Genomic DNA, 12,217 nt, shown 5'->3' on the forward strand with positions numbered 1-12,217 from the left:
TACTCTACAATACAATGCAATACAATACAAAAAGTACTATTATACTATGGACATAAATTATTAAATTTATCTTTTTTTTCAAATTTGGAAGGTAAAATACACTAAGAATAGTTAATAATATTCTGTCAAAATGTACATTTTAATGATCTCCCCAAAGGCACTTAGAACATTTGTTGTAGTATTGAAATTGGAAATAACATCTTAAGCATTAATTAACTATTAATAAAAGTGATTTCTTTATAAAATTTATAATGGATGATGCTATTGGTGTTAGCAGCTTTTTGGTTAACTACTTAAAAAGAAAATTCTGAAAAGTAATAGAAAATGATTAAAAAAAAAAAAGCCACATACACATTTTTGGTGATTAAGAAGTTGTTACTTAGAGAATTTCCAAACAATATTAATTTTCTTTTTAAAAGTCACCAAATTCTAAAGAGCAAAAAGTCTTTATAGGAAACTTCTATAGCCATAGAGGTTGAAGGTACTGTCCTTAATTTTACAAATGAGAAAACAATTGATGTTCAAAGATCAACCTTCAGTCTATCCTTATTCCATCAAGCAAGTTAAAAATCTCTCTATTCCCTACTGATAAAATAAGGATAATAGCACATTTTAGAACTGGAAGACAGGATACTGGTCTGAAGAACATTCTAAGATCACGAATTCTATGAGTCTATGATGTTGGATTTCTTAGTGTATATGCTGATTGCAAATCTGCTCTGGCTGGCAAATTGGCCTTGAAGTCTAGAATGCATTTCTGGGTTCAGTACCTATCTCCATTTCATATGTCATATGAAAATTACTTAGCCTCTTGAGTATCCCAGGATTGCTACATATAAGAGTTGTGTGATTTGCACTTAATGTGGGAATTTCCACATCAGTGGCTCCTCACGTTGATTAAATTGATTTACATACAAGATTATATACTACATCACAATTACATACTCTGAGAAGTCAATGAGGAAGTTATTATCTTTCTCTCTCTCTCTTTTTTTTTTTTTTGGCAATAGCTTTTAGCAGTTAAAGCTCTCAGACATTTAATTTCATGGATTCTGAAATCGATAAAGACAAGATTCACCTGAATTAAAGTTCATATTCATCAATATTTTTGTCACTACATTTGTTATAATTTGTACTCAACTATGTTTTTCAAATCTGCTGAGGATCAGTAGTGTTTTATATTCAAAACAATGTTACAGTTTGTTGGTCATTTTACTGCCACTTTATTCCAGCCATTTCAGATTTTCTCTCCTGTTATGTAGACCTTTGCTAGGAAAACTCTAATGTTAAGTTTTGTAAATTATTCATTTATGTGTTGTCTGGATTCTTGAAGATAAAAATTTTTCCTCAAATTAACTTAATTTGGAAGTAATGAACATTCTCTTAGTTGCCTTGCAATCCCTTTGTTAACTTGCTTTGGGAAATCACCTCAGTTAAGCCAATTGGCTCTGTGATGTGCCTGGGTAATCAAAACTGGTTTCTGTGGCATTGCATCAATTACTTGTTCCCCACATAATCCTACATCTTCCTCAAAAGTGTTGAGACCATAGGTTTATTAAGTCAGAGGTAAAAATATACTATTGATTCTGCTGCTTTGCCTGTAAGTTCTGAAGAACCAGTTCTTATAGTAGACACTATAAATTGATCTTGTTTTTCAATATTTTGTAGTAAATAGGTAAAAAAACAGATTTCCTGGCTCTGGTTCTAACCAAATATCTGTCTAAAGGCACAGAAAGGAAGAGAATGTGAGAACATTATCACCAGTATTAATCACTTGCTGTTTAGTCAGATAGGTAATTGCCCTTAAGCACTTAATATGTACCTTTCATGTAAAGCAATGCAAAGACAGTTTATGAAGAGTAAGAAAAATCTATCTATTGAGATTTATAAACTCTCCAGAATGTTCATCAAATTGCAGGTGATAACAGATAATAAAATGTATATACAGGCACAGCCAGATTCTGTATTAAAGAAATGAGGAATGAAAAGATTGGGCTTTAGCTCAACCGCCAGCAGATTGTGTCATTGTAGTCGTTATTTCTCTGATAAATTTATAAATGAGAAAATTTATACTCATCTGTATGACCTACTTATCTCAGAGTTATCATGGGGCTCATGTGCAAGCTTTTTTTGCAAAGAGAGCATGACAAATGCATGTCAGTCATTAGTCATTCCTTTTGCTCTTCCCTTTCAGCCATGTGTGTTCAGCATGAATTTTATTGATGGTCAGATTGTTAGTTTTGAGTGCCTTCAGTCTTTTCAATTCAAAGGAACCTGCCTGGGCTTTTGTGCTCTGCTGGCTTAGCTTATGTGATCACCTCAGTATTACTATAAATAAGAAGTAGAGTTTCTATAAGGTTATAATCTATTTGATAAAATAGTGTCTAATAATAAAATATAAACTACTGGAGTGCAGGAACTGTACCAGTTTTGTATTTGTATCTCTAATTCTTGACTTATAGTAGGCAATAGTAGTTTGTTTGGTTAATTATTCAGCTGCTAAAATCTGCTTCCAATTGTCTTTTATGTTTTCCCCTTCTAGTGTTCTGCAAAATCGACAGATTGTTTCCCACCCCTCTTAAGGAAACCATAGTTCTAGTTTGATGAGATTCTAAGTTTCCTTTTCACAGTGAAATACAATTTCTGTTAACAAATGATTTCTCTCATATTTACTTTTCCATATTACTCTGAATATATTTTATCAGTTTGGTCATTAGTGTGTCATGTTCTGAAAACTGGGATGACTCACATTTCCCATTGCTTCTATTCTTTATGTATCCTATAGTACTAATTCTCACACAAGTAAGATTCTAGACCATGTTGCAGTTTTTGTGGTTTAATCATTTTGTATTGATTTGAAAGTTGCCTGGCCTTAGCCAGCAAAAAACATTTTATCTAAAATAAAATAATCAGGTTCAAGAATAAGGTACTTTATGAGGTGGGTTGTGGTCCCTTTAAGAAACTGTATTTGTGATTCCTTTCAGACTCCCAGCCCCTCCTGGATGATGCATTATCAGTTCAGGAAGCCAGGGCCTTTGATTCACAAATCCTGGTCAGAAGCATCCCCTTGAATTCCAATAGGAGATCCAGGCTTGTCCCAGCCTCCATTGGATCTGAGCCAACTTGGGCTCTCCCAACCCCCATTCTGATGATCTGCTCAGGTTTCCCAACCCCCACCAAGATACTCAATATAATGAGCTTCCATAACTAAGGTCTTTGTAGATGGACCTTGGCAGTTCCCTTTACTGCCAGGATCTTATGCCCACTGAGGACTGCATTCTCAGTGCAAAACTCCATTTTCCATAGATCTGCTCACTGGAATACTCTTTCCAGTGCCATCCTCTCTTTACCCTCACCTATTTGCCTAACCAGACTTTAACCTTATTTCCAATCCCCATAATAAACCTCTTTTATCAATCTTAGGTTTTCAGGTCTGTAAATTCCTTCACAGAGAATCTCTGCGCCGCCAGAAGGGAGTCCCCGAACCTCCCTACCCTTGTGCTGAATCCCAAGGGGTTGCAGGGGACCTCCATTTGATTCCCTGAACTCCCAACCTGCTCATTTAACTAGACCTCATTTAACTCCCTGACCACCAGAAACCCTAATTTCATTTGGGTTCCCCAAATCTAAACCTCATCATTTACACACACACACACACACACACACACACACACACACACACACACACACACACACATACCCCTGAAATATCCTCATTTGAAGATATGCCTAGCTTGGTTGACCATCATTTTATAGTAGTTTGGGAGGGATTTTTTTTTTTTTTAGTAATTTGAAGTAGCAACTTAAATCATTACTTGATATTCTTGTTTGAGAATTACATGTTTAAATGAATTTAAAGAAAAAATTCATTAATTTTCCTTATGTTTTCTTAGCATTCTACTGGGGAGAAACAAGATTTAAATAAGACTAAAAGTCCTGATGCTGAAGGAACTTTAGAATTCCATCTGTTAAGTTTGAAAAGATTGTAGTTAAATTTTAATATTTTATTGCTCAGAATTGGATCTTCTAAAAGACAGAAATTTATTTATTAGAGTAACAAAAATATGTTAATACTGTACAATGTTCCCTTCTTAAATTTCAGAACTACATATCTAATATTATGTTATTGGACTGATGTCAGAGAAAAAGAAAACCATATATCTATATTAAAGATCAAAGTAATTTTGACTTGTGTTTAAATAAAGAACTTTCAGTCCTTTACACCTGATATTGTATATTTCTCAAATGAAATGAAATGTACCTGAGAAACAGCTTTTAAATCTATAATCTGAAATCTTTCCAAAATATTTTAAGAAAAAAATTGGCAAACCCTTTGTTTTGTAAATAGCTTAGAATTTTGTGAAGTTTGTACATAATTTTAGAATTAGTTGCAGATGATTTAAGTTTATGGTTCTTTCTTGGGGGACGAGGAGAATATTTTGAGTTTTAAAACAGACATTTATTACTTCTATAGTGCTAGTCATGAATTGTTATTTATCATTTTTTGAAAGAATTTGATAAGTACTACTTTGCAGCTAGGTATTCTAAATATGAAATTTGATTTATCATTTTCTTATTACATATTTTTATAACTCTTATTCTGAGATGAGTTTAAATTCTCTCCCTCTCCCCTCCATGCTCACAAGAGTACTCCTACAAGGGCAGGGTTCCAGTTATGGGGATGGGGGTGATAAGAACTAAACCTTTGAGTTACCTTGTAATGAAAGGTTAATTGACTTGCCCAGTGTTGCATAGTTAGTATATGTGTCAAAGATCAGATGTTATATCTTTTTGGTCCAGGGACATCAGCTGTCACTCACAGCCTCTCTATTTAATTGTGTGTAGAATAAGTATAAATAGAATAAACATAAATAAATGAAAGTTATTAGGTGTAAGGTAGGGGAGAGCATTGGCTATTGGGGTAGAAGGAAGTACTAGAGATTCATCTTGAAGCAGATTACTCCAGTTACAGGAGTCAATCATTACTAAAGAGACCAGAGATGGAATGTCTTTTTAGACTACTGAGAGAAAAATGGTTTGGATACATGGATGGGGTGACTGGGAAAGATAGGCTGGAATCAGATTGGGGAAAGTGTTAAAAGTCAAACAGAGAAATGGGTATTGTATTCTAATGGCAATAAGGAGCTACTTGAGTTGCCAGTCAAGGAGAAGCATATTTAATCTGGAAATCACTTAAATAGGTGGAAGGAGGAAAGTTTGGAAACCAAAAGCCCATTTAGGAAGCTGTTGGATTGATTGACAGTGATTGAGGCAAGAGGTAATGGCCTGACCTAAGGTGGTAGCGTGGTGAGCAGATAGAAAGGGTTAGGTTTACAAGATATGTTTTGATTGTTGAAATAGCAAGATTTGACAATTGACTGAATATATGGGATGAGGGGAATTAAGGTGTTTGGGATAATGCCAAGATTATAAAACTGAAAGACTAGAAAATTAGTAATACCTTTGGTAAGTTTCTTTTTAGAGAAAGATCATGAATGAGTTCTGTTTAGGATGTGTTCAGGTTGAAATGCCTTTAGAACATCCAATTTGAAATATCCAATAAACAATTGGTAATAGAGAATGATAGGTCAGGGGATAATTTGAAGCTAGATATATACAATATATCTATGAGGCTACCTTCCACCAACAGATTAGAGTCATTTGAAATATGTTATCTTGTAATATTGTCTTTATAATTTTATTCTTCATACTTAATGACTGTAATACTTATTTAAAGCATTAAGATGTATTTTACTTCCTGTCATTTAAAATAATTTATAAACTACTTATCAAATTTAATTTTAGAATGTTAAGTTATTTATAATGTAATATTGCCTTATGATAATATTATAATGATATTAAGATGTCTTAAAAATTTCCCAAAAGTAAATTTTAACCACTTTATATCTGTGTGTGTTCTCTCTATCTTCAGGTAATGCTTTCCCATGGACAATCAGTTTATATCATTTCAGCATTTATACCCTGCTTGGACACCAAATTACACTTGGGTTAGTACAGCCAATGGGTTGTACATCCACTCTGGCTGTCACTTCTCAAAAGTTGCTTTCCGTGGGGCCTGAGTCCAGACATTCATTTGTTGTCTGTCTCCATGTTGACCTAGAATCACTTGAGATAAAATGTTCGAACTCCCAGGTTGGTACATTTAACTGATTTATGAAAGGAAATTAAAAATAACTTGATTTAAGTACAATTGTTTTCCATTTTGTTGAAGAGGTTCTTTTCTATTAAACATCTTATATTTTAACTGGGCCATCAAGATCAGGGTGGTTAGATTAAGATTTGCTTTGAAGCTCTCTCAAGTTTTGTAATTTAAACTCTTATGAAAATGTAATAGCTGCAGCATAAATGCATCTTTTGGCTGATGGATTGAAATCAGTTGCAGATGTAGTTTTTAAATGCTGAAGAACCACTTTACTGTCACTATGGATGTGTCTACCAAAGTGATCAAATGTAATTTTCAGTTTCATTCAGAACTTCTTTGATTCAACATCCAGTGCTTTCACAAAAATGTTAGCATATTTTGCTTAAAAAGATATTTCTGCTTTTCTCAAGATCATTATTTGTTATTATTGTTGACCAAATAGATTGTACTCTACATTTTCACAAACTAACTTTAGTTATGTGTCACCCAGGCTTGCCTAATTTATTTAAAACAACTTTCTGCTTTATAGTTTTCTGTATATTAACTGGGTTCCTAGTCTGTTAATCAGGGCTAAGTTTTATTTGAAGTTTCTTTTATGTTATATAATAAAAAAAATTCCCTCTACAAAGTACAACCCAGTTTGAAAAAATTTGTTTCATTGTTACAGCCATTCTTTCTGATGTAGCTTCAGTTTAGGTGAGATATATGGTGACCTTTTTTAAAGCTGATCTTTCCCCCTTCAATTTGATTGTTGTTGTTGTTTTAACATTTTTATTTTTATTTTTGTTGACTTAATCAGCTATGCATGTGGAAATATCCAACCTTTCCTGTTAAATTATTGCATAGTATCGTCTCATAATGAATATTTTTATTCGATTTTATTTGAATGCAGCTTTCAAGTAAAATATCTGTTCTGAGATAAAATCTAGGAACCTAACCATTGCATGTAAGAACAAAAATTTCTTTGAGAATCCATTGTTAAATATTCTTCTCCCTTGTGGGATATTAATTTGCTCCATTTAGGTGAAAACTTACATGAGCATTGCTGTCTCATCAGGAGACCATCATAAAAACTTTCTCAAAAAAGGCTTCTGGTATTCATTCCTCTCAGCTAAATTTTCCATGTGCGCGCTCTTTCTCTCTGTCTCTCTCTCTCTCTGTCTCTCTCTCTCTCTGTCTCTCTCCTTTCTTTCTCTTTCTCTCTCTCTGTCTCAGTGTGTATGTGTGTACACACACTATAAGTATTTGCAAAGAATTTTTTTTTCATTTCCTTCACCATAAAAACATAAACTAGGCATTGACCAACACCTAAAACTCTATATCATAATAAGGTCAAAATGGATTTGACCTACTTTTTGGATCTGTGTAGAAGGAAGGAATTTATGACCAAAAAAGAACCAAAGAACATTATGAAATGTAAAATAGATAATTTTTGTTATATTAAGTTTAAAAGTTTTTGTGCAAACAAAACTAATACAGCCAAGATCAGAAAGGAAGCAGAATACTGAGGTAAAATTTTACATTCAAGGTTTCTGATAAAGGTCTCATTTCTAAAATATATAGAAAATTGACTCAAATTTGTGAGAAAACAAGCCATTCTCTAATTAATAGTCAAAGAATATGAATAGATAATTTCAGGTGAAATTTCAGATATATTTCAGACTTTTTTTGAAAGTTATTTCTAGTCATATGAAAAAAATACTCTAAATCACAATTGATTAGAGAAATGTAAATTAAGACAACTGAGGGATACTACTTAACTTCCTAGATTTAATAGTTTTAATGGGGTGAACTCTGTATGACCTGAATGAGCTCTGTAAAATTATGTAAAATCACAGAAACCATGTTGCCTTTGATTTTAACCTCCAAATGGTCTCAGAGTACAATAAGCTGTGCCATTCAAAAGCAAATCAAGATTTTACTGATCTTGTTGGAATCCCAGGCAAGATTTCACATTCAATTGAGAAATATCAAACTTCCCCTAGACTTATACATAAAATGGGTCTTTGAAAAATGATTATTTGCAGATCTATCTCTCCATTGAGAAAGATATGCCTGTTAAGAGAATGCCTCTTGGCCTCCTTTTGCCATAGCCTCTGGGACTTAGCGAATTCTTTTGCTTCCCAACTCCTGAACTGGTGTCTCCGAACAAAAGTACCTCTCTCATTCATTCCCTGGCATCTCCACCTCATTGGTATGACAGGAAAAGATAATGATAAGTGTTGGAGAGGTTGTAGGGAAACTGGAACACTGATACATTGTTGATGGAATTGTGAACTGATCCAACCATTCTGAAGAGCAATTTGGAACTGTTCTCAAAAAGTTATCAATCTGTGCATACTCTTTGACCCAGCAGTGCTTCTCTTGGGCTTATATCCCAAAAAGATCTTAAAGGAGGGAAAGAGACCCACATGTGCAAAAATGTTTGTGGCAGCCCTCTTTGTAGTGGCAAGAAACTGGAAAGTGGGTAGATGCCCATCAGTTGGAGAATGGCTGAATAAATTATGAGATATTATGTAATATTATTGTTCTATAAAAATAATCAGGAGGATGATTTCAGAAAGGCCTGGAGACACTTACATGAACTCTGATGCTAAGTGAAGTGAGTAGAACCAAGAGAACATTGTACATGGCAACAAGATTATGTGATAATCAATTCTGATTGACATGGCTTTTTAGAACAAGATGGTGATTCAGATCAGTTCCAATAGACATGTGATAAAGAGAGCCATCTGCATCCAGAGAAAGGACTGTGGGAACTGAGTGTGAATCAAAACTTAGTATTTTCACCTTTACTGTTGCTGTTGTTATTTGCTTGTTTCTGCTTTTCTTTTTCATTTTTTCATTTTTGATCTGATTTTTCTTGTGTAGCATGATAAATGTGATATGTTTAGAATTGCATGTATTTAATCTGTATTGGATTACTTGGCCCCCTAGGAGAAAGAAAAGGGGGGATGGAGGGAGAAAATTTTGGAACACAAGGCTTTACAAGGGCAAATGTTGAAAACTAATTTTGCATATATTTTGAAAAATAAAAAGCTTATTACAAAAAAAAAAAAAATTCCCTCACCATAGAAAAGTCTAAAAAAGCAACAAGGTAAGAAAATGAAGCAGAGCAGATAGAAAATTTGGAAAAAATGACATTCCACTACATTTCTCAAGTATTAGCTGAAGCAATGTGTATAAAAATACTTCATGGCAATTATTGATGCAAAATACCAGCTCCATTCATGCAGGTTACAGAGGTCAGAGTACTTTGGGGGATTAAAGAGATATGCACAGCTACAAACAAAATGCAGTTGTATTTACTTTTAAATAACTGAGAAACCTTCTGACGCGGGAAAGCTTCCTTTCTAGATTCCCACCCTCTCCTAGTTAATAATGTAAATTGCCCTTTAACTCACAAATCCTGGTCCCTTTGAATTCCAATAGAAGATCTGACCTGTTCCCAGCCCCACCCGGATATGAGCCAACTTTGGGGCTACACCCGAAAGCCCCTCGAGCTAAGTCTCCTATTATAAAAAGGCCACGCTGGGAACGCCTCTTTGCAGAGATTCCAAACATGGCTACCATGTGAGGACCCTCTGTCCACTGGACCCTCTGTCCAGTGCCCTCTTTATCTCTATCTTCACCTATACTTTAACTTTGCTTACCCAATAATAAACCTCTTTTATCAATCTAGCTCTCCGGGCCAATAAATGCTTTTATTGGGAACTCGCGCCGCTACTAGACCCCCTTGCGCCGAATCTGTACCCCAAACCTGCCATTAGACCTTAACCCTAATTTCATTTAGGTACCCCAAAGCTAGACCTCAACACTTCCTCCAGAGTTTCTCTGGAGAGGCAGCTCTTTATAGCTGTCCTGCCCTTCTCTTCATAGTAGGAATCTGAGTGTGAAAAATAATTTGACAAAAGTATTTAAAGACTTCTGAGAGAAGAAAAAATAATTCCATCTTTGATGCTTCTATACTTAAGAACCTCTGTCCTTTACCCCCTTCATAGCTATAGTCTATTTAAGTCTGTCTATACTGCTGTTATAAATTATTTCTCCCTTTATTCATTCTCATTACTTAAATATCTTTCCGTGTGTGCATTTATGCATAAAGGAAAAGCAATCTTACTAAAGTGTTGATCACTGTTTATCATCTCTTTTTTTAGTGATTGTTTTTTAATTGAAATGAACATCTAATTAGTAGAAGTTCAAGCAGTGTTGAAAGAGTATGGGGAGAAGAGGACCCGTTCAATTCACTCCATTTTTATGTAAATTTGTAAATATCTATTGTGTCTTAAATATTTTTGTAACTCAGCAAACTGTGTGCAATGTAACTCCAATGAATCCATGTTTTCATCAGTGTGGATATTCCTGCCTTACATGTGGATACTTGTTAATTCTTGTTCATATCCTTCAATAAAATGGCTCCTAATAAAAGGGGCTTCCTTTTGTCCTCTTGATTTGCTAGAAAACAATAAGAATTTATAGAATTATAACAGCTTTTAATGCACTATTAGCTGATTTTTCTATGCATTGTGCATAATAGACACCAGCAAATATCTGGTAAGTGAGTATAAGTCCAGCCCTTGTAGGGGGAAGAATAGAGTATTTTTGAATGCCCAATTCCTTCTTTCTGGATTGTGAAGAAGGGAAGAAAATAAGAAATTGCACAAAAGTAAAGCTACCATTTATATAGTACTTAAAGGTTTGCAAAGTATTTTACAAATATCTCACTTTTATTTTCACTGTCATTCTATGAAGTAATATTATTATTACCCCATTTCAAATATGTGGAAACATTTACTCCATATCCAGTACTGTAGCCAGGCACTAACTAACTATATCTAAACATAAAATAAATATAGCAGCAATGTAAACTTGTTCTGAGACACATCTCAAGATACCTCAATTTGTATCTAATACAAGGAACTGAAAGAGGTCTTTTTTGGTGGGTAAGAATAAAGTATGTCAGAATTCATTCCCTTCTTTTTTCTAAAAAGAATCATAAAAGGAATTAGCTACTTTTCCAATATTCATCTCCTCTCTGGGTAGAACCTAAAATTAGTTGGTCTCAATTTCATCTTTCATTTCTTTTTAATATTAGTGTGGACAGTTCAAGTAACAGTGGAGAAAGGGCTCCCCAAATTTAAGACAAACCTGCCTTAGAATTCTACTATACATACTGCCCTAGCTTCTAATAAATGAAGGTTTTGGCCAACTAAAGAAGTTGTAGTCTGGGTTCATTTCGATTTTAAGAGAGACAGAGTAACTACATATATAACAATCATTTTAACAGAATCACGGTGAGACATTAGTGTACCTCAAAGGTGGCTTCCTCTCCCCTCCCCCCCAAAAAAAAGAAAGCACCTGGCCAACAAGTTTTACCACAAAGCTTCCTTGAGTGTTTGGGGTCATTACACAGTGGTCTGGAAACAAATTACCATATTTGCAAAAATGAATTAAATCAGGGCAGCTAGGTGGTGCAGTGGATAGAGCACCAGCCCTGAAATCAGGAGGACCTGAGTTCAAATTTGGCTCACACTTAACACTAAATAGCTGTGTGTCCCTGGGCAAGTTACTTAACCCCAATTGCCTCAGAAAAAAAATTTTAAAAATAAAAAATAAATGAAAAAATGAATTAAATTGATGGGATCAATGATAGTTTCACAATCTGAACCTCAATTCAGCAGCCTCAAAAATTGAACTTTTATCAGTTTACTCAGTAGTGATCAGGATTTTAAAAACTTGCTTGTACTAAGCAAATTCACATAAGACTGATTTATAAACTAGAATGCTAGTTTATTAATTAGTAATTGAAGACACGGTATAAATGGTACTATTATATACATAGTATCCGTTCTGATTGGATAATATCTACCCAGTAGATCAAATTATGCAATATTATTGTTTAATTTGTGCTTGTAGGATCTGAGCAAAGGAATTTAGGTTTTTTTCAAGAGCGATTTCTATTAAACTTGGTTACATCAATCCATTGTCTTCTAGGGATATTTCTAAGAATTGCTCAGTCTTCAGAAATCAGAGAACCTTCTATGAGCAGTGGCA

The 12,217-nt window shown here is 34.2% G+C and overlaps 1 protein-coding gene across 2 annotated transcripts in view; it reads left to right on the forward strand.

Annotated features, from left to right (window-relative positions):
* VPS13B (vacuolar protein sorting 13 homolog B) overlaps positions 1–12,217 on the forward strand; it is a 1,012,351-nt gene that overhangs the window by 515,968 nt on the left and 484,166 nt on the right. For both annotated transcript variants that reach the window (XM_051970918.1, XM_051970917.1), the window contains one exon: positions 5,933–6,153. In XM_051970918.1, coding sequence (XP_051826878.1) covers positions 5,933–6,153 — 221 coding nt within the window. The remainder of the gene's footprint in view (positions 1–5,932; positions 6,154–12,217) is intronic.

Source organism: Antechinus flavipes, chromosome 1 (genome assembly GCF_016432865.1).
Source record: "Antechinus flavipes isolate AdamAnt ecotype Samford, QLD, Australia chromosome 1, AdamAnt_v2, whole genome shotgun sequence".
Taxonomy (NCBI): domain Eukaryota; kingdom Metazoa; phylum Chordata; class Mammalia; order Dasyuromorphia; family Dasyuridae; genus Antechinus; species Antechinus flavipes.